General features: G+C 36.0%; 2 protein-coding genes across 3 annotated transcripts; both read left to right on the top strand.

The window, feature by feature from the left end:
* Positions 1 to 423: 423 nt before the first annotated feature.
* On the top strand, positions 424 to 7225 carry LOC110800103 (flavonoid 3',5'-methyltransferase-like). 2 transcript variants are annotated; one of them, XM_022005394.2, is made up of 5 exons: positions 430 to 593; positions 816 to 901; positions 1046 to 1190; positions 6187 to 6318; positions 6788 to 7225. In XM_022005394.2, the coding sequence occupies exons 1-5, from the start codon at positions 540 to 542 to the stop codon at positions 7097 to 7099; spliced, it is 729 nt and encodes a 242-aa protein (XP_021861086.1). In that variant the 5' UTR covers positions 430 to 539; the 3' UTR covers positions 7100 to 7225. The 2 variants fall into 2 exon arrangements, with proteins under 2 accessions (XP_021861087.1, XP_021861086.1); XM_022005395.2 differs by lacking the exon at positions 6187 to 6318 and having other exon boundaries at positions 424 to 593.
* Positions 7226 to 12055: 4830 nt separating this feature from the next.
* On the top strand, positions 12056 to 17953 carry LOC110800101 (long chain base biosynthesis protein 2a). Its single transcript, XM_022005392.2, has 12 exons — positions 12056 to 12488; positions 12580 to 12645; positions 13670 to 13758; positions 13914 to 14059; positions 14152 to 14276; positions 14388 to 14481; positions 14640 to 14803; positions 16280 to 16441; positions 16531 to 16657; positions 16764 to 16930; positions 17023 to 17130; positions 17543 to 17953. Exons 1-12 carry the CDS (start codon positions 12363 to 12365, stop codon positions 17633 to 17635), a joined length of 1467 nt encoding a protein of 488 aa, XP_021861084.1. The 5' UTR covers positions 12056 to 12362; the 3' UTR covers positions 17636 to 17953.
* Positions 17954 to 19331: the final 1378 nt, after the last annotated feature.

The raw sequence follows: 19331 nt of genomic DNA, 5'->3' as shown, positions 1-19331 counted from the left end.
ACTTTTCCACATACTTTTCCCACTTTTTCATAAATCATTATTACTTTTTCTTACACATTCTACACTTTTTCACTTTTCAATCACCACATCAACTTTTATTTGTACTTTATCAATAAACAATTATCTACTTTTTCCTTTCATAAAAAAAAACATTATCAATTATTATCTCTTATACACAATTCAGTTTTATTAAATCCCGATAAATGTTCAAAGTGGACGCTTATTTAGAAACGGAGGGAGTAGTATAGATGGACGTAATTAGAAGATTGAAACGTGGACGCTGCACGCTGCTAGATGTTGACAAACGGATTCCAAATGATTCTCATCCGCTCGTTAGAACTTACAAGTTACAACCACCTTACATTCTATAAGTAATGAATGGTACGTCACGTACTATTGGAAATTAATGTCAAAACTTGAACGTCAATAAATACGGACTACAGATGTAGCTTTCTGCCCTAAACATAATCCAAATTAGTAAATAACTCACAAGAATAGTTCATACTGCATTTAGCAAATTACAAAAAAAAAAAAAAAAAATGGCAATTGACTTGAAAGATAAGATGATTCTCAGCAGCCCAGCTCTTCGGGAGGTCAGTTTTTCTTATCATTACTAGCTCTTAATACGTAACTAATTAAATACATACTCCACATTAGCCAAGTTTTGGATATTGTGGAGTCAGTGTTTTAAGATTTTAAACAATTAAGCTAGTTAACATCTACTTTTTAGTTTCAACGAGTAATAGTACGTCTAATACGGATTTGCATAGTGTAATAACGAGTGTATGAGTTGGTATGAATTTGTTGACATGCAGTACATCTTGGAAACCAGTGCATACCCTAATGAGCATCAACAGTTGAAGGAAATTAGAGATGCCACTGTCGACAAATACAAACACATGTACTTAATTACTCTTTTCCTCGATCACTACCTATTTCTACAAAATTGTATTAAATTCATTTGGGGTTAATTGTGTATAATTAATAAAATTTTACGTAGTAATTAGCAATTAATATATATGGGTGTGTGGTTTTCACTTTTCAGGAGCATAATGAATGCATCTGCGGATGAAGCACAATTCCTTTCATTATTGTTGAAACTCATCAACGCTAAAAACACCTTAGAGATTGGTGTTTTCACTGGCTATTCACTTCTTACCACTGCACTCGCTCTCCCAGATGACGGCAAGGTAAGCTTGTAGAATATCAATATAGTGGACACAAGATTAACAAGAATAACTCTCTTATTAACTTAAAGAAAATAACTCAAAACTCTAAGTTGCTTAATCTCTTAATTCACGTAAGTTATGTCACACCTTGACATCTTCTTATATAGAGAGAGATTTCCTAATCCTTTTAGGAAACATTATATATTTAGATAATCTCCTAAATACTAGATATGTTTATTAGAACACTCCTAAGCATAATAGAACTCCTAAATATACTTGTCTTAGACCTCCAAGTTACTTCAAGCTTACTCCAACAATCTCCCCTTTAAGCTTGAAGTCGTTTTTCGACAAGTCTTGAACCCCAATGAGATCTCTCATCTCTTTGAACTTTAACCTTCCTAGTGCCTTTGTCAGAATATCAGCCTTTTGCTCATTACCTGGAACATGTTCGACTTTCACTTGCTCATTCTCCACACACTCTCTTATGAAATGATACCTTCTGTGTATATGCTTACTTCGTCCATGAAATACTGGATTTTTCGTAAGTGCAATGGCGGATTTATTGTCGACACGAACCAACACCTTCTCACTTGTCTTTCCCGTGACTTCGCTGAGTAGATCTTGGAGCCAAATGGCTTGTTTTGCTGCCTCTGTGGCAGCCATGAACTCGGCCTCACAAGAAGACATAGCCACGGCCTCTTGTTTTTGCGAGCACCAAGTGATTGGACAATCATTGAGATAGAAAACATGGCCAGCGGTGCTTTTGCCGTCATCTACATCCACATTGTGACTACTATCGTTGTACCCTACGAGCTCACACTTGTTTACTCGTTTAAACATAAGACCATGGGAGAGGGTTCCTTGTAAATACCTTAAGACTTGCTTCAATGCTGCTTTATGTGACCCCTTTGGTTCATGCATGTACCTACTCAACACCCCAACACTGAACGAAAGATCTGGTCGCGTGTGAAGCAGGTATCGGAGGCATCCAATGTTTCTCCTATATTCTTTCTCGTCAACGCCTTGTTCCTCTCGAGCTTTGGACAGTTTCAGACCTGATTCCATTGGTATGTGGGCTGCATTGCACTCTTCCATTTTAGTCTCTTTCAAAATCTTCCTCGCATATCTTTCTTGCTTCAACGAGATACCGTCATCATGTTGGATTACTTCAATCCCGAGATAATAAGTTAACTCACCAAGATCACTCATTTCAAACTTAGTTGCCATCTCTCGCTTAAAATCCAAAATTATCTCTAAGCATGACCCTGTGACAAGCAGGTCATCTACGTAGACTGCTACAAGAAGAAGTTTCTCCCTTTCTTGTTTTCGATAAAGCGAGGGTTCTTTTGAGCATTTTACGAACTTGAGATCCATCAAAATTTTATTTAGCTTGGTATTCCATGCCCTTGGGGCTTGTCTTAATCCGTAAAGTGCTTTGTTTAACTTGTATACTTTCTCTTCACTCCCCTTGATCTCAAACCCTTCTGGTTGTGTAACATAAACGACTTCCTTCAGCTCCCCGTGAAGAAACGCGGTCTTTACATCAAGATGGTGTATCTTCCACCCGTTTGAGGCTGCCAAGGCGATGATGAACCGAATTGTCTCAATCCGAGCTACTGGTGCAAACACTTCATCAAAGTCTATACCTATCTTTTGTACATATCCCTTTGCTACAAGTCTAGCTTTGTACTTATTAATGCTTTCATCGGAGTTGCGCTTGATCTTGAAAATCCACTTCAGTCCGATTGCTTTAGCTCCAATCGGTAAGTCACACAAATCCCATGTTTTGTTCTTGTTTATTGAACAAATTTCATCTTCACACGCGTTTATCCAATTTTTTGATCCTTTGGCTTCACTAAACTCCCATGGTTCCTCATCCAATAGCATCAACAATTGTTCACTTTCAACTTCAGCCAGACAAATATAATCAGTCAAGTAATCTGGCCTGCGACGTACTCGATTTGATTGTCGCAGTGGTTGCTGAGTTTGCTCCGATCCCTCATTGTCTGTATCAGTTCCATCATCGTCGACTTCTTCGTTTCTTTCTCTGTTCTCTATAGTATTGTTATTTGTTGTCTCGTCGTTTTGGATGATAACTCCATCCCTTCCAAAGTCTATCTCAAATGTTCCCGTTTCTTCTTCTCTTAGTTCATCCCACTTCCAGCTCTTGGTCTCGTCAAATACCACATCTCTGCTGACAACAATTCTTCGATTTGCCGGATCAAACAAACGATAGGCTTTTGATCCGGGTTCCGTTCCGAGGTACACTAACACTCTTGATCGGTCATCCAACTTCTTCCTACCCACGGTTTCTGTTCTTGCATAGCTTATACATCCAAAAACGCGAAGGTGATTGAGATTGGGTTTCTTGCCTTTAAGCACTTCGTACGGTGTTTGGTTTCCCTCTAGTGATCTCGTTGCTACTCGGTTTATAAGATAGGTGGAGTGTCTTATAGCTTCTCCCCACAAGTATTTTGATAAGTTCATATGTTTTAGGATACTTCTTGTCATACCAAGCAGGGTCCTATTCCTCCTCTCAACTACTCCGTTTTGCTGAGGTGAGTATGGTGTTGTTAAGTGTCTTTGAATACCATGTTTCTCGCAAGAAGTCATGAACTCATGCAATGTAAATTCTCCACCTCTGTCTGTACGGAACATTTTAATCGTGTTTTTCGTCTCCTGTTCTACTACGTTCTTGAAGATTTTGAACTTCTCGAATGCTTCACTTTTCTCCTGTAATAGAATTGTCCACATATAGCGAGTATAATCATCGATAAGTACGAATACATACCGTTTTCTTGCTGGAGTGGGTGGAGAGATTGGTCCGCAGAGATCCCCGTGGATGAGTTCAAGAACTTGCGATGCTCTGTACGATGTTGTTTGAGGAAAGCTTTGTCTTGTTTGCTTGCCGAGAAGACAAGAGACACAAGTTTCCTTCTCGATTGCTATCTTCGGTATACCACTCACAAGTTCTTTGGTAATCATTAGTTTTATGGTATCCAAATTTACATGCCCCAATCTTGCATGCCATTTGCTTGACTCACTTATTCCTATCATCTGTAAGCACTTGATGTTGTCAACCTCTAACACTACTTTGTACAGGCGATTCTTGGACCTAGTAGTCTCCATAAGTAATTTGCCACTTCGATCAAGTAGTCGAAAGACCTCGTCTTTCATTCGCACCTCACATCCTGCTTCTGTTGCTTGGCCAAGGCTTATGATGTTGCTTCTTAAGTCAGGAATAAAATACACATTCTCCAGTATTTTCTTCTCGCCTGACTTGAGTACAAAGCATATCGATCCCTTTCCTTTAATGTCTACGCGTGAGTCGTCACCAAATCGTACCTTTCCTGAGATTGTTTCATCAATCTCCATGAAGAACTGCCGATTTCCACTCATATGGTTGCTAGCTCCATTATCTAGATACCACACATTACTCGTGTCTAGATGTGTCTCAAACAGTATGGGCTTCACTTTTCCTTCATTCAGATAAATCATCTCATGTTTCATCAATCTATCGGCCTCATGAGTCTCTTCACCCTTCTCTTCCATTGCTTCTTGAAGTTTTAATAGCCTATCGGGATAATCGGATGCATAGTGACCTTGTTGGTCACATCGATAACATGTTACATTCTTCGTCCTTTCTGGATCTCGGCCTCGACCGCGACCTCTTCCTCTCCATGGAAAACGACCTCCTCGTCCTCTTCCTCTATTACTGTCGTAACTTTGTTGATAGTTCTGGGATGTGTCCATGTTTGCATACATGAGTTTGTTTTGATCATCATGGTGATTCTCCTCCTCTTCGTTGATCCTCTCCTCATAAGCTTTTAATCTTCCAACAATGTCTTCAAAGCTGGTTGTTTTCAAATCAAGAACTTGTTCAAGAGCTGCTACAATGTGTATGTATCTTTTTCGTGGTAAACTTTTCAGAAACTTCTTCACAAGTTTTGATTCTTCAATGACTTCTCCAAGAGATGCTGATTTGGAGGAAATTTCAGAGATTCTACCAACGAATGTGTCGATTGTATCTTCCTCCTTCATCTCGAGTCTATCAAATTCTGCCATTAAGGTTTGCAATCGGGCCTCCTTTACTCTGTCGGCACCAACATGTCTTGCCCTAATTGCTTCCCAAATAGCTTTCGAGGTGTCGAGCTCTCCGACTTGCAAGGTTAAAGCTTCTGGTATGGATTGAAATAACAGAGCAATTGCCAAGTTGTTCTTGTCTTCGTGTTTGCTTTCGGGATCTATGGTTTCCCACACTTTGTTCACCTTGAGAGCAATCTTCATTCGTAAGGCCCAGACAGTGTAGTTTGAGCTTGTTAGCATAGGATACTTGATCGACGACGGTTCGGCTTCTCTGTTTTTGGTTTCACCAGAATCATCTTTGTTGTCACCCATGACGACTTGATTGTCGGCTCTGATACCAAATGTAGAATATCAATATAGTGGACACAAGATTAACAAGAATAACTCTCTTATTAACTTAAAGAAAATAACTCAAAACTCTAAGTTGCTTAATCTCTTAATTCACGTAAGTTATGTCACACCTTGACATCTTCTTATATAGAGAGAGATTTCCTAATCCTTTTAGGAAACATTATATATTTAGATAATCTCCTAAATACTAGATATGTTTATTAGAACACTCCTAAGCATAATAGAACTCCTAAGCATATTTAGATGACTCCTAAATATACTTGTCTTAGACCTCCAAGTTACTTCAAGCTTACTCCAACAAAGCTAGGTTACGTTTTTCGACATCAAATGTTCAAATCTCAACGTTAGACATATTTATAAATTGAGGTTGGCATGAGTGGTTAAGGGCCTCTTGCTCCTTAACCAAGGTCTCGGGTTCGAGCCTTAGGAATGGAAAAAATCTCAACTGGGAGCTAGGGATGTTGCCCATCGAGGTACCCATGCAAACTCCACAGGAGATTACCTCCTCGTAGTAGAACCAAAAAAAAAACGTTAAGACATATTTGAACTTGCTGATTAATTTCATGGTGAATGTACGTAGGTTATAGCATTTGATCCAGATAGAGAGGCTTATGAAGTTGGGCTTCCATACATTAAAAAGGCCGGAGTTGAGCATAAAATCGACTTTGTTCAAGGACCAGCCATGCCATTTTTGAATGACATGATTACCAATGTGAGCCCTGTTCTTTTAAACTTCCAGTCTAGTTCACTTAATTCCAAAACAACCAGGTTATGTTCATTTTTGTTTGTGTAGAAAAAAATATTACAAAAATATATAAAAAAGAAAAGTTATGTTTGTGTAGAAAAAATTATTCGCAAAGAAAAAGTAAACACAAAATTATTGGGGTAGTGTATTTTTATTTTTATTTTTATTACGGATTATATTTGTTTAGTTGAATTTTATTTAAAAAATTAAATTAAATTTGTTTTCTTTTGACAATATAAAAACGTGGCATAATAAAATAGACAAAATTAAATTATGTAATTAATAAAGAGTATATTTGTCTGTGATTAAGTATTTGACTTGTTTTTTGTTTTTAATTTTTTATCTGTTGTAATTAAATCTGATTAAATAATTTTTTTTTTTATTTGTAGTTAATGTTAATATAATTTGTAAGTAGTATTAAATAATAATAATGCAGGGTAAGGAAGGGATATTTGATTTCGCATTTGTTGATGCTGACAAGGAAAACTACATCAAGTACCACGAGCCATTGCTGAAATTGGTTAAGGTAGGAGGAGTGATAGCCTATGACAACACTCTTTGGTTCGGTTCCGTTGCGTTTGATCCAAATGATGAGATATTTAAGAATGACCCTGCGATGAAACTTATTAAACAAATTGGATATGAGGAAATCAGGCACTTGAATGGCTTCCTTGCGAATGACCCTCGAATTGAGTCCACCCTTCTTTCAGTTGGTGATGGTCTTACACTTTGTAGGCGCAAGTATTGAACAAACTTAATTGTTGTTGCATCTACTTTATTTCTATTGAAATAAGTGGTATGGTTCATTTTATGAACAAAAAACGATTGTACTAGTGAAATAATATGATTATGATTTTGAGAGAATAAGGATCAATCCCGTTCATTATCAATTTCGGTTTTTAATTTGCAAATTTTAAACCTATTACACATTAAAGTACGAAATATTTCAGGCAATGTCTTGGCCAGAGGAAAGGATTTCAGCTTATAACCACAAGGTTTGGGTTCAATCGTTCAATCTACTATGGGCGCTTTGAGGAAAGGGTTTCTCTTACCATTTCCCCCACTCTTGAAGTACGAAATATATGTTGTTACCGAAGATAAATTGCAGCATGTACATAGAGAATATATGCTGAAAGTAAAGCTTGGAAAAAGGTTGTGCGGGTCGGGATTTGCATGGCCGGGACCATGGGGTGGGTCTAGTGAGAGTGTGAGACCCACATCGCGACCAATATTAATTTTCATGTGGATCGAAGCCCAAATCCACTAGGTCTGGAAATTATTCAGATCCTTCCAAAATTCAATAAGTCTAAGTGTGTCTTGGATTTGAAATAGGGTTTGAAATTTTATTGATTTCCAACCTTTTTTTTTTATCTCTCGGATTTTTCTAGGCCATTAGTTTCACCATCGTTTACCATTACATTCCATATATAAAATATCATAAGTTAGGATGAAAATTGAGTATTTACTTAGCAGGCCCGGTGGTGGTCCTGTGCATCTTGGTCAACAACACAGGACCACCAAAAAATAAAGGGTCCATTTTTTTAAAGCCCAATACACATATTAAAAAAAAAAAATTGAATGTTGCTGCTGATTCAGTTCCCCAAATGACGCTTTTCTTTCTCGAAAAAATTGAATGCTCCATTCCATTCATCTCCTCTAAATTACTCTTTGGTTCCAATATTATCCCAACTAGCTTTTGAGCCCGTTCATAGAACGGGCGGTTGTATAGTGGTTGTTCAGATGTTTTTTGAAGTTTTAATTAGTGAGTACTTCTGACTTTTGGTAATATATGAATTAAATAGAGGTGTAATTTGAAGGTTGAAAAAATATAAAAATTATATGTTGAATAAATATTGGATGTTAAAGGGGTGGAGTGGAAGAGACTAATGAGTATATTAGACTAATCATAATTTTATGTTGAATAAGGAAAATGTAGTGGAAGAGGCATTAGAAGTTGTAAATCATAGAAACAATAAAGAAAAATTGAAAAAAAAAACAAAACAAAATGATGGATGAAAAAAGAGATGCCACATGGCTTCTAGTAATGAGATGCCACATGGCTTCTAATAATCTATGGTGTTCCTTTTAAAAGACTAGGTATAGATTCCCAATAATCTTATTTTCAATCCTTTCCTATTCTAAAAAACTTTCCATTAAATACCCTTAAATTTTAAATATTTCTATCATTCTCAAACAAACCATCAAATTCATTTGAAGAAAAAAAAAAATCAGATTGAGGATTTTATTTCTCATTATATTGCAATTCGCCAATTTCAATTTTCGATTGATAAATTGTTGAAGATAAGAACAAGAATCACAGAGGCAAAAGTAACTTCGTGCTTATCAATTAATTATCAATTGATGAAATTTCTTATAGATTGAATCTCTATGTATTGTTGTATTGGTGGTTATTCTTTTTCAAGTTTTATTGTTAAATTTTGGATTGGAGGTTTGGGGTTTTAGCAAAATTTAAAGGCTTGATGAGTTGATGATTAGATTTTTTGTTTATCTCAATCAAGTGGCCGGTTAATTTGTATGCTATTGTTTCAACCCATTATTTGATTGAATTCTGTTTTGCTCAAATTTTGTTTTGCTCAAATTCCATTTTGATAAGTATGGGATTTTCTTTTCTTCGAGTTTTTGCTCAGTGTAAAATTCCTCAAGCACAATGGGATGTTGTCATATTGATTGTTGAATAATATGAACTTTAAGATAGAAAGGTTCAACCTGTTTATACATTGTTTGTTTATTTTTTGGTTTCATTTTGTAGAATAAAATTGTAACGCTCGTAGAGTAACTAATACGTATTTTGATTATCGCACTTTTTTTTTATTATTAGGGGCTCTATTTTTAGATTTGGAGAAGATTAGAACATGGCCTCCGAAATGTTCAAGACGGTCTTGTTACTTAGTTACACTAGTTATGTTAGGCTAACATATGGATTCCCTACACCCTTTTACATAAATTGTGAGTCTAGCTAACTAAATACGGCAAAAAAATAATATTCAGTTGATGTTTATCATGAGATAGATATAGTCTATCCTAAACATAAAAGGAAAATTACTGAAACAATTCATTACTCTTGTTGGGGATAAAAAAAACCCCTCAACATCCTCCATTTCTACAAAAGGTCTTGCGCGTACAAGGTGTACAATAATTTTATTGTACACCAAGATAACTTTTACCCATTTTTTTGTAACTTTAACCTAATTTTGATTAACTTTAATATTAGTAAAAAAAATTGATAGATAAACATTTTAAAGGGTTAAATAATTATTTTTATACATTATTAGTGATTTTGAAGAAATAAGTTTTATTAAAATAAAAAAAATTATCACTAACAAAATAGATAACTTTTATATATATAAGCTTAACTTTTAAACGTTTTGAGTTAACTTTTACTTCGGTGTACAATATTTATTGTACACCACTTGTAAATAAGAATTTGTGCCTTTTCTATTCATCATAAATTCATGACACTTATTTTCCCACTTAATTTAAGAAAAACAATTAAGATAAGAAAAGTTGAGAATAATTTTTGATAAAAAAAACAAAGTTGACTATAATTTAAAATTAAAATAATTTTGATAAGTTCGATTAAATTCATAGAAGATAAGTTCGGAATAAATAAGTAAAAACATATGACCGATAAAACGCACCCTTAGTTGAAAGTCAAATACTTCCTCCGTTCCGGAAATATCGCATCATTTATTTTTTACACTATTCACACAATGACTTTGGCCATTTTTTGTGATCCATACATAAGGGAATTTTAGTTTGGTCATGTTAAATTCGTATCGATATATATTTTCTAAATATTAATATTTTACGGAGTATGATTTTTACATGCACACAATTTGAGAGATTAAGAGTCAAAGTAATGATTAGAGCAGTAAAAATCAACCATGGTGCGATATTTTCGGAACGGAAAAAGTATAAAGTATTAATCATTAATAACCCTCGATGACTATCATTTTGTAATTGCTCATTGTTTCCAAAAGAAAAGATACTTTGAGTTAAAATTCTTGCATTTATCTCCGTTTAAATTCCCCCACCACGACTCATGCGTAATTGCTTACCCCAATTTCGACTAACGAATCGTTGCTTATAGTTATACCTGCCCCAGCTTCTCATCTCAACCTAATTTGGTTTAGCGAAACCATTGCTAATTCCCCCATTGAATTTAGTCGGTTCATTCTCGACTACAACAATTATTAACCGCTTTACAAAATAAGTTTCACCACTGCTTTGAATAAATTAAACTTACAACGGTCAAAACACAAATTCTTATTTATAATGGGTGTACAATCTAATATGCATATATAAAGGAGGCATATTTGCTGAACTATTAAAGCGCCACCTAGGATTACTAATGGTTTCGGCCAATGAAAAATAAAATTTCTAATTTATTTTTGAATTAAAAAAATCGAGTGCCACGTAGATAATTAATTAGGTGCTACGTAGATATTTAAATTAATTAATTAATTACTAATATATACAATTCCATCCAAAATCAAACGCTCTAATAATTAAAAAATAAATCTAAAATAAAATTCATCCAAAATCAAACACTAATCTAAAATAAAATTCAATTCAAAATCAAATATTAATCCAATATTAGAGCGCCACGTAGGAAATCTAATGGTTTCAGCCAATGAAAAATAAGACTTCAAAATTATTTTTGAATTAAAAAGTCGAATGCCACGTAGATAAATAATTAGGTACCACGTAAATATTTTTATTAAATAATTATTAATATTTCTTATATACAATTTCATCCAAAATCAAACACTATAATAATTATAAAAAAAAATCTAAAATGAAATTCAATCCAAAATAAAAAAAAATCAATTAGCGACGGGATTTTCCGTCGTTAATAGTACAATTTTTTGTAGTGGTAAATAAAAAAATCAATTTAATCTAATATATAAAATATAACAGTTAATATATGTAGGAGTTTTATTTTAACGTAACAATTTAATAGAAACCGTGCATCGCACGGGCTAAAATCTAGTAAATATTATATACCGGAGTAAAAGTTAACTCAAAAGATTAAAAGTTACATTTATATATGTAAAAGTTATCTATTTTTTTAATGATAAATTTTTTCATTTGAATCAAAATGATTTCTTCAAAATCCCTAATAATGTATAAATTAATCATTTAACCCTTTAAAATGTTTATCTATCAACTTTTTATTTTTATAATATAAAAGTTACAGAAAAATAGGTTAAAGTTACAAAAAACTGCATAAAAGTTATTTTGGTGTACAATAAATTTATTGTACACCTTGTGCGCGCAAGACCTTTTGCCGTCAAAAATCAATCCGACAAGCAAACAATATGACAAAAATCTAAAATGGGATCAACCATACGATCTGCATTAATAAACTGACCCCACGTAACTAGTGTTGTCAAAACTGACCCGATCCAACCGATTTCTGATAAAAATCGAAAATAATGCACACATTTAATTTGCATAAGCACAATAACCCCGCATAACTACATTATCCTATTATACCCGACACGTAAATAACTAATGACCCGATTTTACAGCCCTACATGCAACCCACATTCGTCGTGACTCGACCCGGACTCCTCATTTGACGGTTCTATGGACCCCCCAGCTCCCTGGCCCCCAACTAAGCAATTAAGGAGTACAAAACAGCCCACATATGCCATACCAAGTTTTCTGTTTCCAACCCATTCCACCTTGTCAATTGCTAATCCTAATGTGAAAAATGTACTTTTTAGAATTTTTGGGGTCAGCCAAAATTTCACGAAAAATCAACGCCAAAAATCCCCGAAATCAAAATCAAAATCAAATTACGAGAGGATTGGCTTCTCCTTCCTCCCGCAGTCCCGCCCGCCTTCCACTTTCTCTCTCCTTTCCGTATCTCCGACCCCATTTTTGAAACCTTTAATTTCCCAGATCTCAATTCTCCTCGATTTCATCCTAATCTTGAGAGATCTGGTGAATTTTCGATCAATTACAAATATTCCCAAAAAAAGATGATTACGATTCCATATTTGACTGCATTAACAACCTACTTCAGCTATGGGTTATTATTCGCTTATGGAAAAATTCGTGATTTTTCCCGTAGTATAATCGATAGGTTGTTTCCTAGCAGTGTTAAGGTTGATTTCTCTTTACCTTTTCAAATTTTGAATATTGAGCTATTAATTTTTGAATTCTATTTCTAATTGTGTTATTTTTTATGAAAATTAGGGTTCTGCGCCGATGAGTTTGGTTAATGACGATTTCTATATTCGTCGTCTTTATAATCGCATTCAGGTAATTTGATGCTTATAATTGCAATCATTTCTCTTCGTTGATGTACAGTTAGGTAGTCAAAGTGGGGACATTTTATTGAATTAGTTGATTTTGAGAATAGTGAAATTATTCACAAGAATCACAACGATCAGACGCAGAAGGATCAAGTTTCGTTCTTCAATTGAATTCGAGTCAGATGCTTTTCATTTTAGTTTATTAGTGACTGAGAACTTTGCAATGGGTCGTGGGGTGCTTTAAAAAATTAACCGGAAATGGGGTGCTGAAGCTATCACTCATGATTTGGCTATGATGAGATGATCAGCTTCTCATTAATCAAATTATCAATGATATTTTATTTCGTACAGGAATGACTAGATGTCTAAATTGATCTATTGTTTTAGGGTACAGATCAAAGACACGTATGCAACTAGTAATAGAAACGATACTTTTCGAAAGAAAAAGGATTCAATCTTCTCTTGGTCTTTTTTTTTTGGGATGGGGGTACTGACTTTGAACAACTTTTTGAGGCATTCATTTGATCTAAGCATGGCTGGCTGTACGAAGATAGTTGGGAATAATGGCATGTCTTATTTCTGATTAGGGATTAAAATGAACTAGGTAACTAAGTCACTTTGGTATTGGAAAACCTTGTTTCTTACTGATTCTGTGATTTTGTTGTTCTGTGGTTGGTGGGATTCGCATAAACTTAAAAGTTGATGAAGAGCAAGGTTATATTTTGTGAAGCAATATTCTGTTTGGCCTGTAAGAGAAACTTTCCAAGTCTTATTGGTTCCCATCAGTTATTACTTACTAAAGAAGTAAACATATTCCATGGTTTCCAGAGATTTCCCACTTATCTTGGACGAAAAACAAAATATATTGTGATGGTTATGTAGTTTTGTGCTATCTCGGTCTTCTTACATTTCTCTAAATGGAATACAAACATGTTGATAAGTAAATCCTCCATTTTAAGTAAGCTAGAATATTTATTTGTGAATGTAATATGCAGTTCTAATATTATTATTCCACCCAATACCATCCGTAGGACTGCTTTGGACGTCCAATTTCAAGTGCTCCGGATGCTTGGTTCGATGTGGTGGTGCGTTATTCCAATGATAATAACAAGACTTTAAAGTATGTTTCATTTACATGCTCAAAACTTAACCTTTAGCTTTATGTTTGTTCTTTTGATTTCTTGTATTCTATCAGCCTTAATAGCTTTTCATTCTTTGGAGGTTTCAAAAGTTTTAATGCTATGTTACCAACCAATTCAAGCCTTGCTCCTGCAGACGAACTGACAAAGTTAAGCGTTGTCTTAACTTGGGGTCGTACAATTACCTTGGATTTGCTGCAGCAGATGAGTATTGCACGCCTCGTGCGATTGAATCACTACAGAGGTTTTCTGCCAGCACCTGTAGCCCTTGTGTTGATGGAGGTGGCCATATTTTTTATATGATATACCTTACTTTTTGGGAAACAGGTCCTTGTTGTATATATTGGCTAAGATTCAGCATATTATGCATGCAGGCACTACTACACTGCACAGTGAACTAGAGGAGTGTGTGGCTAAATTTGTTGGAAAACCGGCCGCTTTAGTGACTGGAATGGGATATGCTACAAATTCTGCTATTATCCCTGTCCTGATTGGGAAGGTATTGGGGCTAATTTTGAGAAACAAGTCCTTCATGAAATGCATTAAATAATTTGGATTAGGGAAATTAAGGGATCTTAACATTTTTTTCTCTCTCGATGTTCGACAACAGGGTGGGTTGATTATTAGTGATTCTTTGAATCACTGCTCCATTATTAACGGCGCTCGTGGATCAGGGGCAACTGTTTGCGTTTTCCAACACAACAGTGAGTTGTTTTAGGCAACCTGCTTATGTTGTTATGTAGAGAACTTCATTCCCCCCCTCCCCCCCTCTCCAGAAGTAGATTTTTAAGAATCTCTGTTTTTTATATTTAATTTAGTGGCTCTCTCCTTTCTGACTTGCTCTATTTTCGATCCCATTCAGCTCCATCTGAGTTGGAGAAAGTTTTGAGAGAACAAATTGCCGGGGGTCAACCCAGGACACACAGACCATGGAAGAAAATCATTGTTCTTGTGGAGGGCATATACAGTATGGAAGGAGAGCTCTGCAAACTTCCCGAGATAGTTGCTATATGCAAAAAATACAAGGTATGGAGGATGAACTTTGCATGATTTGAATTTCTTTTGGGTGATTTTCGTACTTTCTCATGTCTATTTTGGTTGTATATCTTTTTGTTTTTGTAACTTTTAGGGAAAGTTGGAATTCTTTCAAAAAGTTTTGTGCTGTATTTGACTGTCACAATATGATAACTAAATCTGGTAATTTTTGTAACACGAACTTGGTAAAGTTACTCATAAAGCATGTTAACCACATGACACGGTTAAACACATGAAACTGGGCTGGGATATGATTTGACCACTGTTTTTAAGCCATTACCTGATGTATCATGCAATATTTGTTGCGTTTCCATATCCTGAAATTGACATGAACACGACAGTAGATCTGGCAGATGAAAGCCGAATTTGCTACGTTAATGGTTACTGGTGTGCAGTTGTTTCTTCACCTGTATTAAGGGATAAATGGTCTAAGAGAAAATGTTACAAATGCACATATCTTGAGGTTCAGATGACAAATTAGGACTAGAAAAAATTGCAAATGCACATATCCTGAGGTTCAAATGACAAATTAGGACTAAGTTATATAGAAACATTGCTTGGATGCAAAAATGAAAATGAATTCCGGATGACATTACTGTTGTTGCATTACTGTTGACATTACTGTTCATCAGGAATTTTTAATATGTCGTCAACCCCTTATGACACTTGTAGAAGCTTTGACTATTTTAGGTATAAGTTGAATGTACATCCCCATGTCTCTCTCTCCTCCCCATTCCATTTCCACCATCAATTTTCTTTGGAGTGTCTATTTACCGAGTACAATTTCTTTCTTTCTCCTTCAATAATCCAATTTCCAAATTATAATTCCATTCAGAATTTTTCGAATCACATCTAGGATGAATGTTACTAGAATTTGTGAAAATGTTGGTCAAAATGTCATGTCAAGATTTTAGCAGCTCATCATGAACCAACTGCACAGCATAGATCCTGTTTTCTTGAGTTAAAGGGATCCTTACGTAATAGTTAACCTGAACGGCATTTCTCTGTTGATTTAAAGCCGGTCATACCTTGGATGAAAATAAACTGTCACATTCTCTGTTTAATCTTCAATGGACTTTTGACACTTTTGAAATTAAGGCAGGAGGTGACTTCCTGATTTTCTTTCCGCTGTTAGGTTGGGGTAAACTGTGTTGGTCATTTGCTAATGTGGTTGTATGCAAGATGAAGTGTTTGTAATAATGTGTTCTGCTGTAAGCCTTGTGGGATGGGTTTGCAACTTCTAATGATGTGTACCTAACAATTGATTCCTTCTCCAATGTGTTCTGCTGTAAGCCTTGTGGGATGAGTTTGCAACTTCTAATGATGTGTGCCTAACAATTGGTTGCTTCTCTTTTCTGGTTTGCAAAGTCAATTCCTGAACTGACAAAGTTAGAGACCTCCTTGAAGCTTGTTATCCTATGCATTTCTTGGTTTTATTCAACTTCAGCTTTTCCCTCTTTATTTTAGGCATATATTTATCTGGACGAGGCACACAGCATTGGAGCTGTAGGGAAAACCGGTAGAGGTGTCTGTGAGCTCTTAGACGTTGATACAGCTGATGTCGATGTCATGATGGGAACTTTCACAAAATCATTTGGATCATGTGGTGGTTATATTGCTGGCTCAAAGGTTTGATTTACCTCTACATGCGGGTTTATTGTAGTTGATTAGACCATTGTCAGCTCACTCTAATTTGCATGTAATCCCTTGTGATGCAGGAGCTTATTCAATATCTCAAGTACGCATGTCCCGCTCATCTTTATGGGACATCAATTTCGCCACCAGCTGCACAACAAATTGTGTGTGCAATTAAGGTTCTTCTTGGAGAGGACGGTTCCAATAGAGGTGTATATAATAAACCGGTCCTTTGGCTATGCATGTTTATATTGTTTGAAGTAACTTTGTATTTCATAGTTCTATGCTGACTTACGGTACCATTCATGGATGTCAGGTGCTCAAAAGCTGGCCAGAATACGTGAAAACAGTAATTTCTTCCGGTCAGAACTACAGAAGATGGGTTTTGAGGTCCTCGGGGATAATGATTCCCCGGTGATGCCCATAATGCTTTACAATCCGTCTAAAATTCCTGCATTTTCTAGGCAATGCCTCAAGCAAAATGTGAGCATAGTTACCATGTCATTATTTGTCTTATTTAAGATTGATTGGTTGGGTTTTGTTATTAATTTGTGTTATGGTGCATAAAATCACAGGTGGCTGTTGTTGTGGTTGGATTTCCAGCAACACCACTATTGTTGGCAAGGGCACGTATATGCATTTCTGCTTCTCATTCAAGGGAGGACCTTATTAGGGCTCTTAAGGTCAGTGATTTCAGGATGTATTTTGTCTTCGTTCAGTTTGTTGTCGATTTCATAATACTTCTTTAATCCTAAATAATTTGTCCCTTTTGTAAATACCCTAAAAATACCTTTTCAAGTTTCTAATCATGAGAATTCAGAGCGCTTAAGATAGTATAACAAACTTAGATTGGCTGAAAGTAATAACAAGAAATACATCTAGATACGCTATACATATATATTTGACAAATAACATGAGTTGTTTCTGTTGAAAAATCATGGTCATGGAGGCGAGTGAGAACGACAAACTACAACTTTTAGTGTGCTTGTTACTAGGGCTCATTACATTTTGCTGAAAACGCTCCACGCGTGTGACCAGCCTACAATTATGCTTTTTGAACATTCCTTTTCTTAGTCACTCTTGTCAAAATTTCAGGTTATCAGCAATGTTGGGGATCTGGTTGGAATAAAATACTTCCCTGCTGAGCAGAAGGAGCATCAAGAGGATGGTGCATTGGAGCAGGACTAAGAATATCCCAATTTTGTTGTAGTAGTATAAAAGGTCGGGGGGAGTTTAGGCTGGAAGTTAATGTGCAAAATATTACGTAGTAGTAGTAGTAATTTTTTAGTGTCTCCAAAGGAGTTTGTTATGTGATCTACATGTTCTGAAAGTTAGGCTTGATTTGTATTCTTATTCTTCTTCCTCTTTTTTTTTTGTATGCCTGTAATGTTGGAGGCTTCTTCTGTAAATATAGAATTCTGTCGTCTGTCTCGAAATTACTTGGGTTACTATTCTTCCGATCTTGTTTTTCCTTGGGAAATGCCGTTCGGCCCCTTTCTTCTGATATATACTCCGTAAGTCCGTGTACCCCATCCCCATCTCTTAATAGAGTAAATGTCAACAAGCAAATTATTGACCGTCCATGTTATTTGTTGTTTTTAAACTTTTACTACCACTGGTTGGAAGATGTCAATAATATGTCACGATAGTTGGAATAATATGTCAATCATCTTTCTTAATAGTTAATATATAGTGAATACTGAATACATAATTAGATTTTTAATATATAGTTGTTCCGAGTATGGAACTGGGGGAGCCCTGCCTGGTGATGTTGCCCTGTCAGACAGAACGAACGTAAGCTAACCTCGGGGGTTTAATCGAGGAAACCCCCTCCGATGCCTAAGTCAGCAAATGAGATAATGCTCTAGAGAGAGAAAGTAGAGAGGGTTAAGAATTGTACTTGTATTGAACATTTGAACGTGTCCGCAAATGAATGGGGACGGCAGTATTTATAGGCGTACTATTCAGTACTTTGGCCTATTCAGATGTTGCCGCGTGTACGCTAGTGATGTACTTGTTGTTTGTCCTTTTGCTTAACGACGTATCTATGTTGTCGTCTAGCAGGTCGTTTCCCCGCAGACCTGAGGGTCTGTGAGGTTCTTGAGGACTTGTGGTACTTTCAATAGGTACTTCCTGCGGTTGCTTTGCTTGATCTGTCTTATCAGATGTCTGACGGTCTGCTGTGACATGGATGATCTGCTAGGTTACTTCTACTCCGTACAACTAGTCCCCAAGAGTAGGGCTGACTACTTGGAGTTAGACCTGCTCTTTCAGTGTTTTTTGGCTGCATCCTGTACAACTAGTCCCCAAGAGTAGGGCTGACTACTTGGAGTTAGACCTGCTCTTTCAGTGTTTTTTGGCTGCATCCTGTACAACTAGTCCCCAAGAGTAGGGCTGACTACTTGGAGTTAGACCTGCTCTTTCAGGTCATAACTTGCGCGATTGGCTGTACGTATCTTTGGCCTTTTTTTTCTTTTTTTTTTTTTTTTTTTTTTTTTTAAACCGTCGTGGTTTTACTGTAGTTAGCATTTGAAAGGAAAATAAACCGTCATGGTTTATTGCGCCCCACGTGTCCTTCATCCAGGTAGGTGACTCGAAGGGTCTTCAAATCTTGGCCGTTTATTTCTTCTTTTAAATACGGGTCTCAGTCACTTTCTTCTTCTCTCTCCTCTTTCTTACCTTCTTCATTTTCTTACTCTCCTCTAACTTCACTTTGCTGCGAACTCAATTTCGCCATTTTCCGAGCGCTCTAACTCCAAGCTCTTTGCTTTCTTGTGTTTTCTCGTTATTCCGGTGATTGCGCATCCGTTGGTGGTGGTGTTTTCTTCTGAAATTGTCGAGGTTTTTTGGGTTCGCGTTTTTCTTCGAGGGTTTCTAGTCCGCC

The sequence above is a fragment of the Spinacia oleracea genome, chromosome 5 (genome assembly GCF_020520425.1).
Source record: "Spinacia oleracea cultivar Varoflay chromosome 5, BTI_SOV_V1, whole genome shotgun sequence".
Taxonomy (NCBI): domain Eukaryota; kingdom Viridiplantae; phylum Streptophyta; class Magnoliopsida; order Caryophyllales; family Amaranthaceae; genus Spinacia; species Spinacia oleracea.
Note: the sequence above shows the minus strand (reverse complement) of the source record. Positions and strands in the feature narration are given on the sequence as shown.

Excerpts from the sequence above, each read along its gene's own strand:
- LOC110800103 (XM_022005394.2), top strand. The coding sequence starts at position 540 with ATGGCAATTGACTTGAAAGATAAGATGATTCTCAGCAGCCCAGCTCTT. Across the intron at positions 594-815 it reads GCAGCCCAGCTCTTCGGGAG|TACATCTTGGAAACCAGTGC; the intron begins GTCAGTTTTTCT and ends GTTGACATGCAG. Across the intron at positions 1,191-6,186 it reads CTCTCCCAGATGACGGCAAG|GTTATAGCATTTGATCCAGA; the intron begins GTAAGCTTGTAG and ends GAATGTACGTAG.
- LOC110800101 (XM_022005392.2), top strand. The coding sequence starts at position 12,363 with ATGATTACGATTCCATATTTGACTGCATTAACAACCTACTTCAGCTAT. Across the intron at positions 14,482-14,639 it reads TTGCGTTTTCCAACACAACA|CTCCATCTGAGTTGGAGAAA; the intron begins GTGAGTTGTTTT and ends GATCCCATTCAG. Across the intron at positions 16,442-16,530 it reads GTTATATTGCTGGCTCAAAG|GAGCTTATTCAATATCTCAA; the intron begins GTTTGATTTACC and ends CTTGTGATGCAG.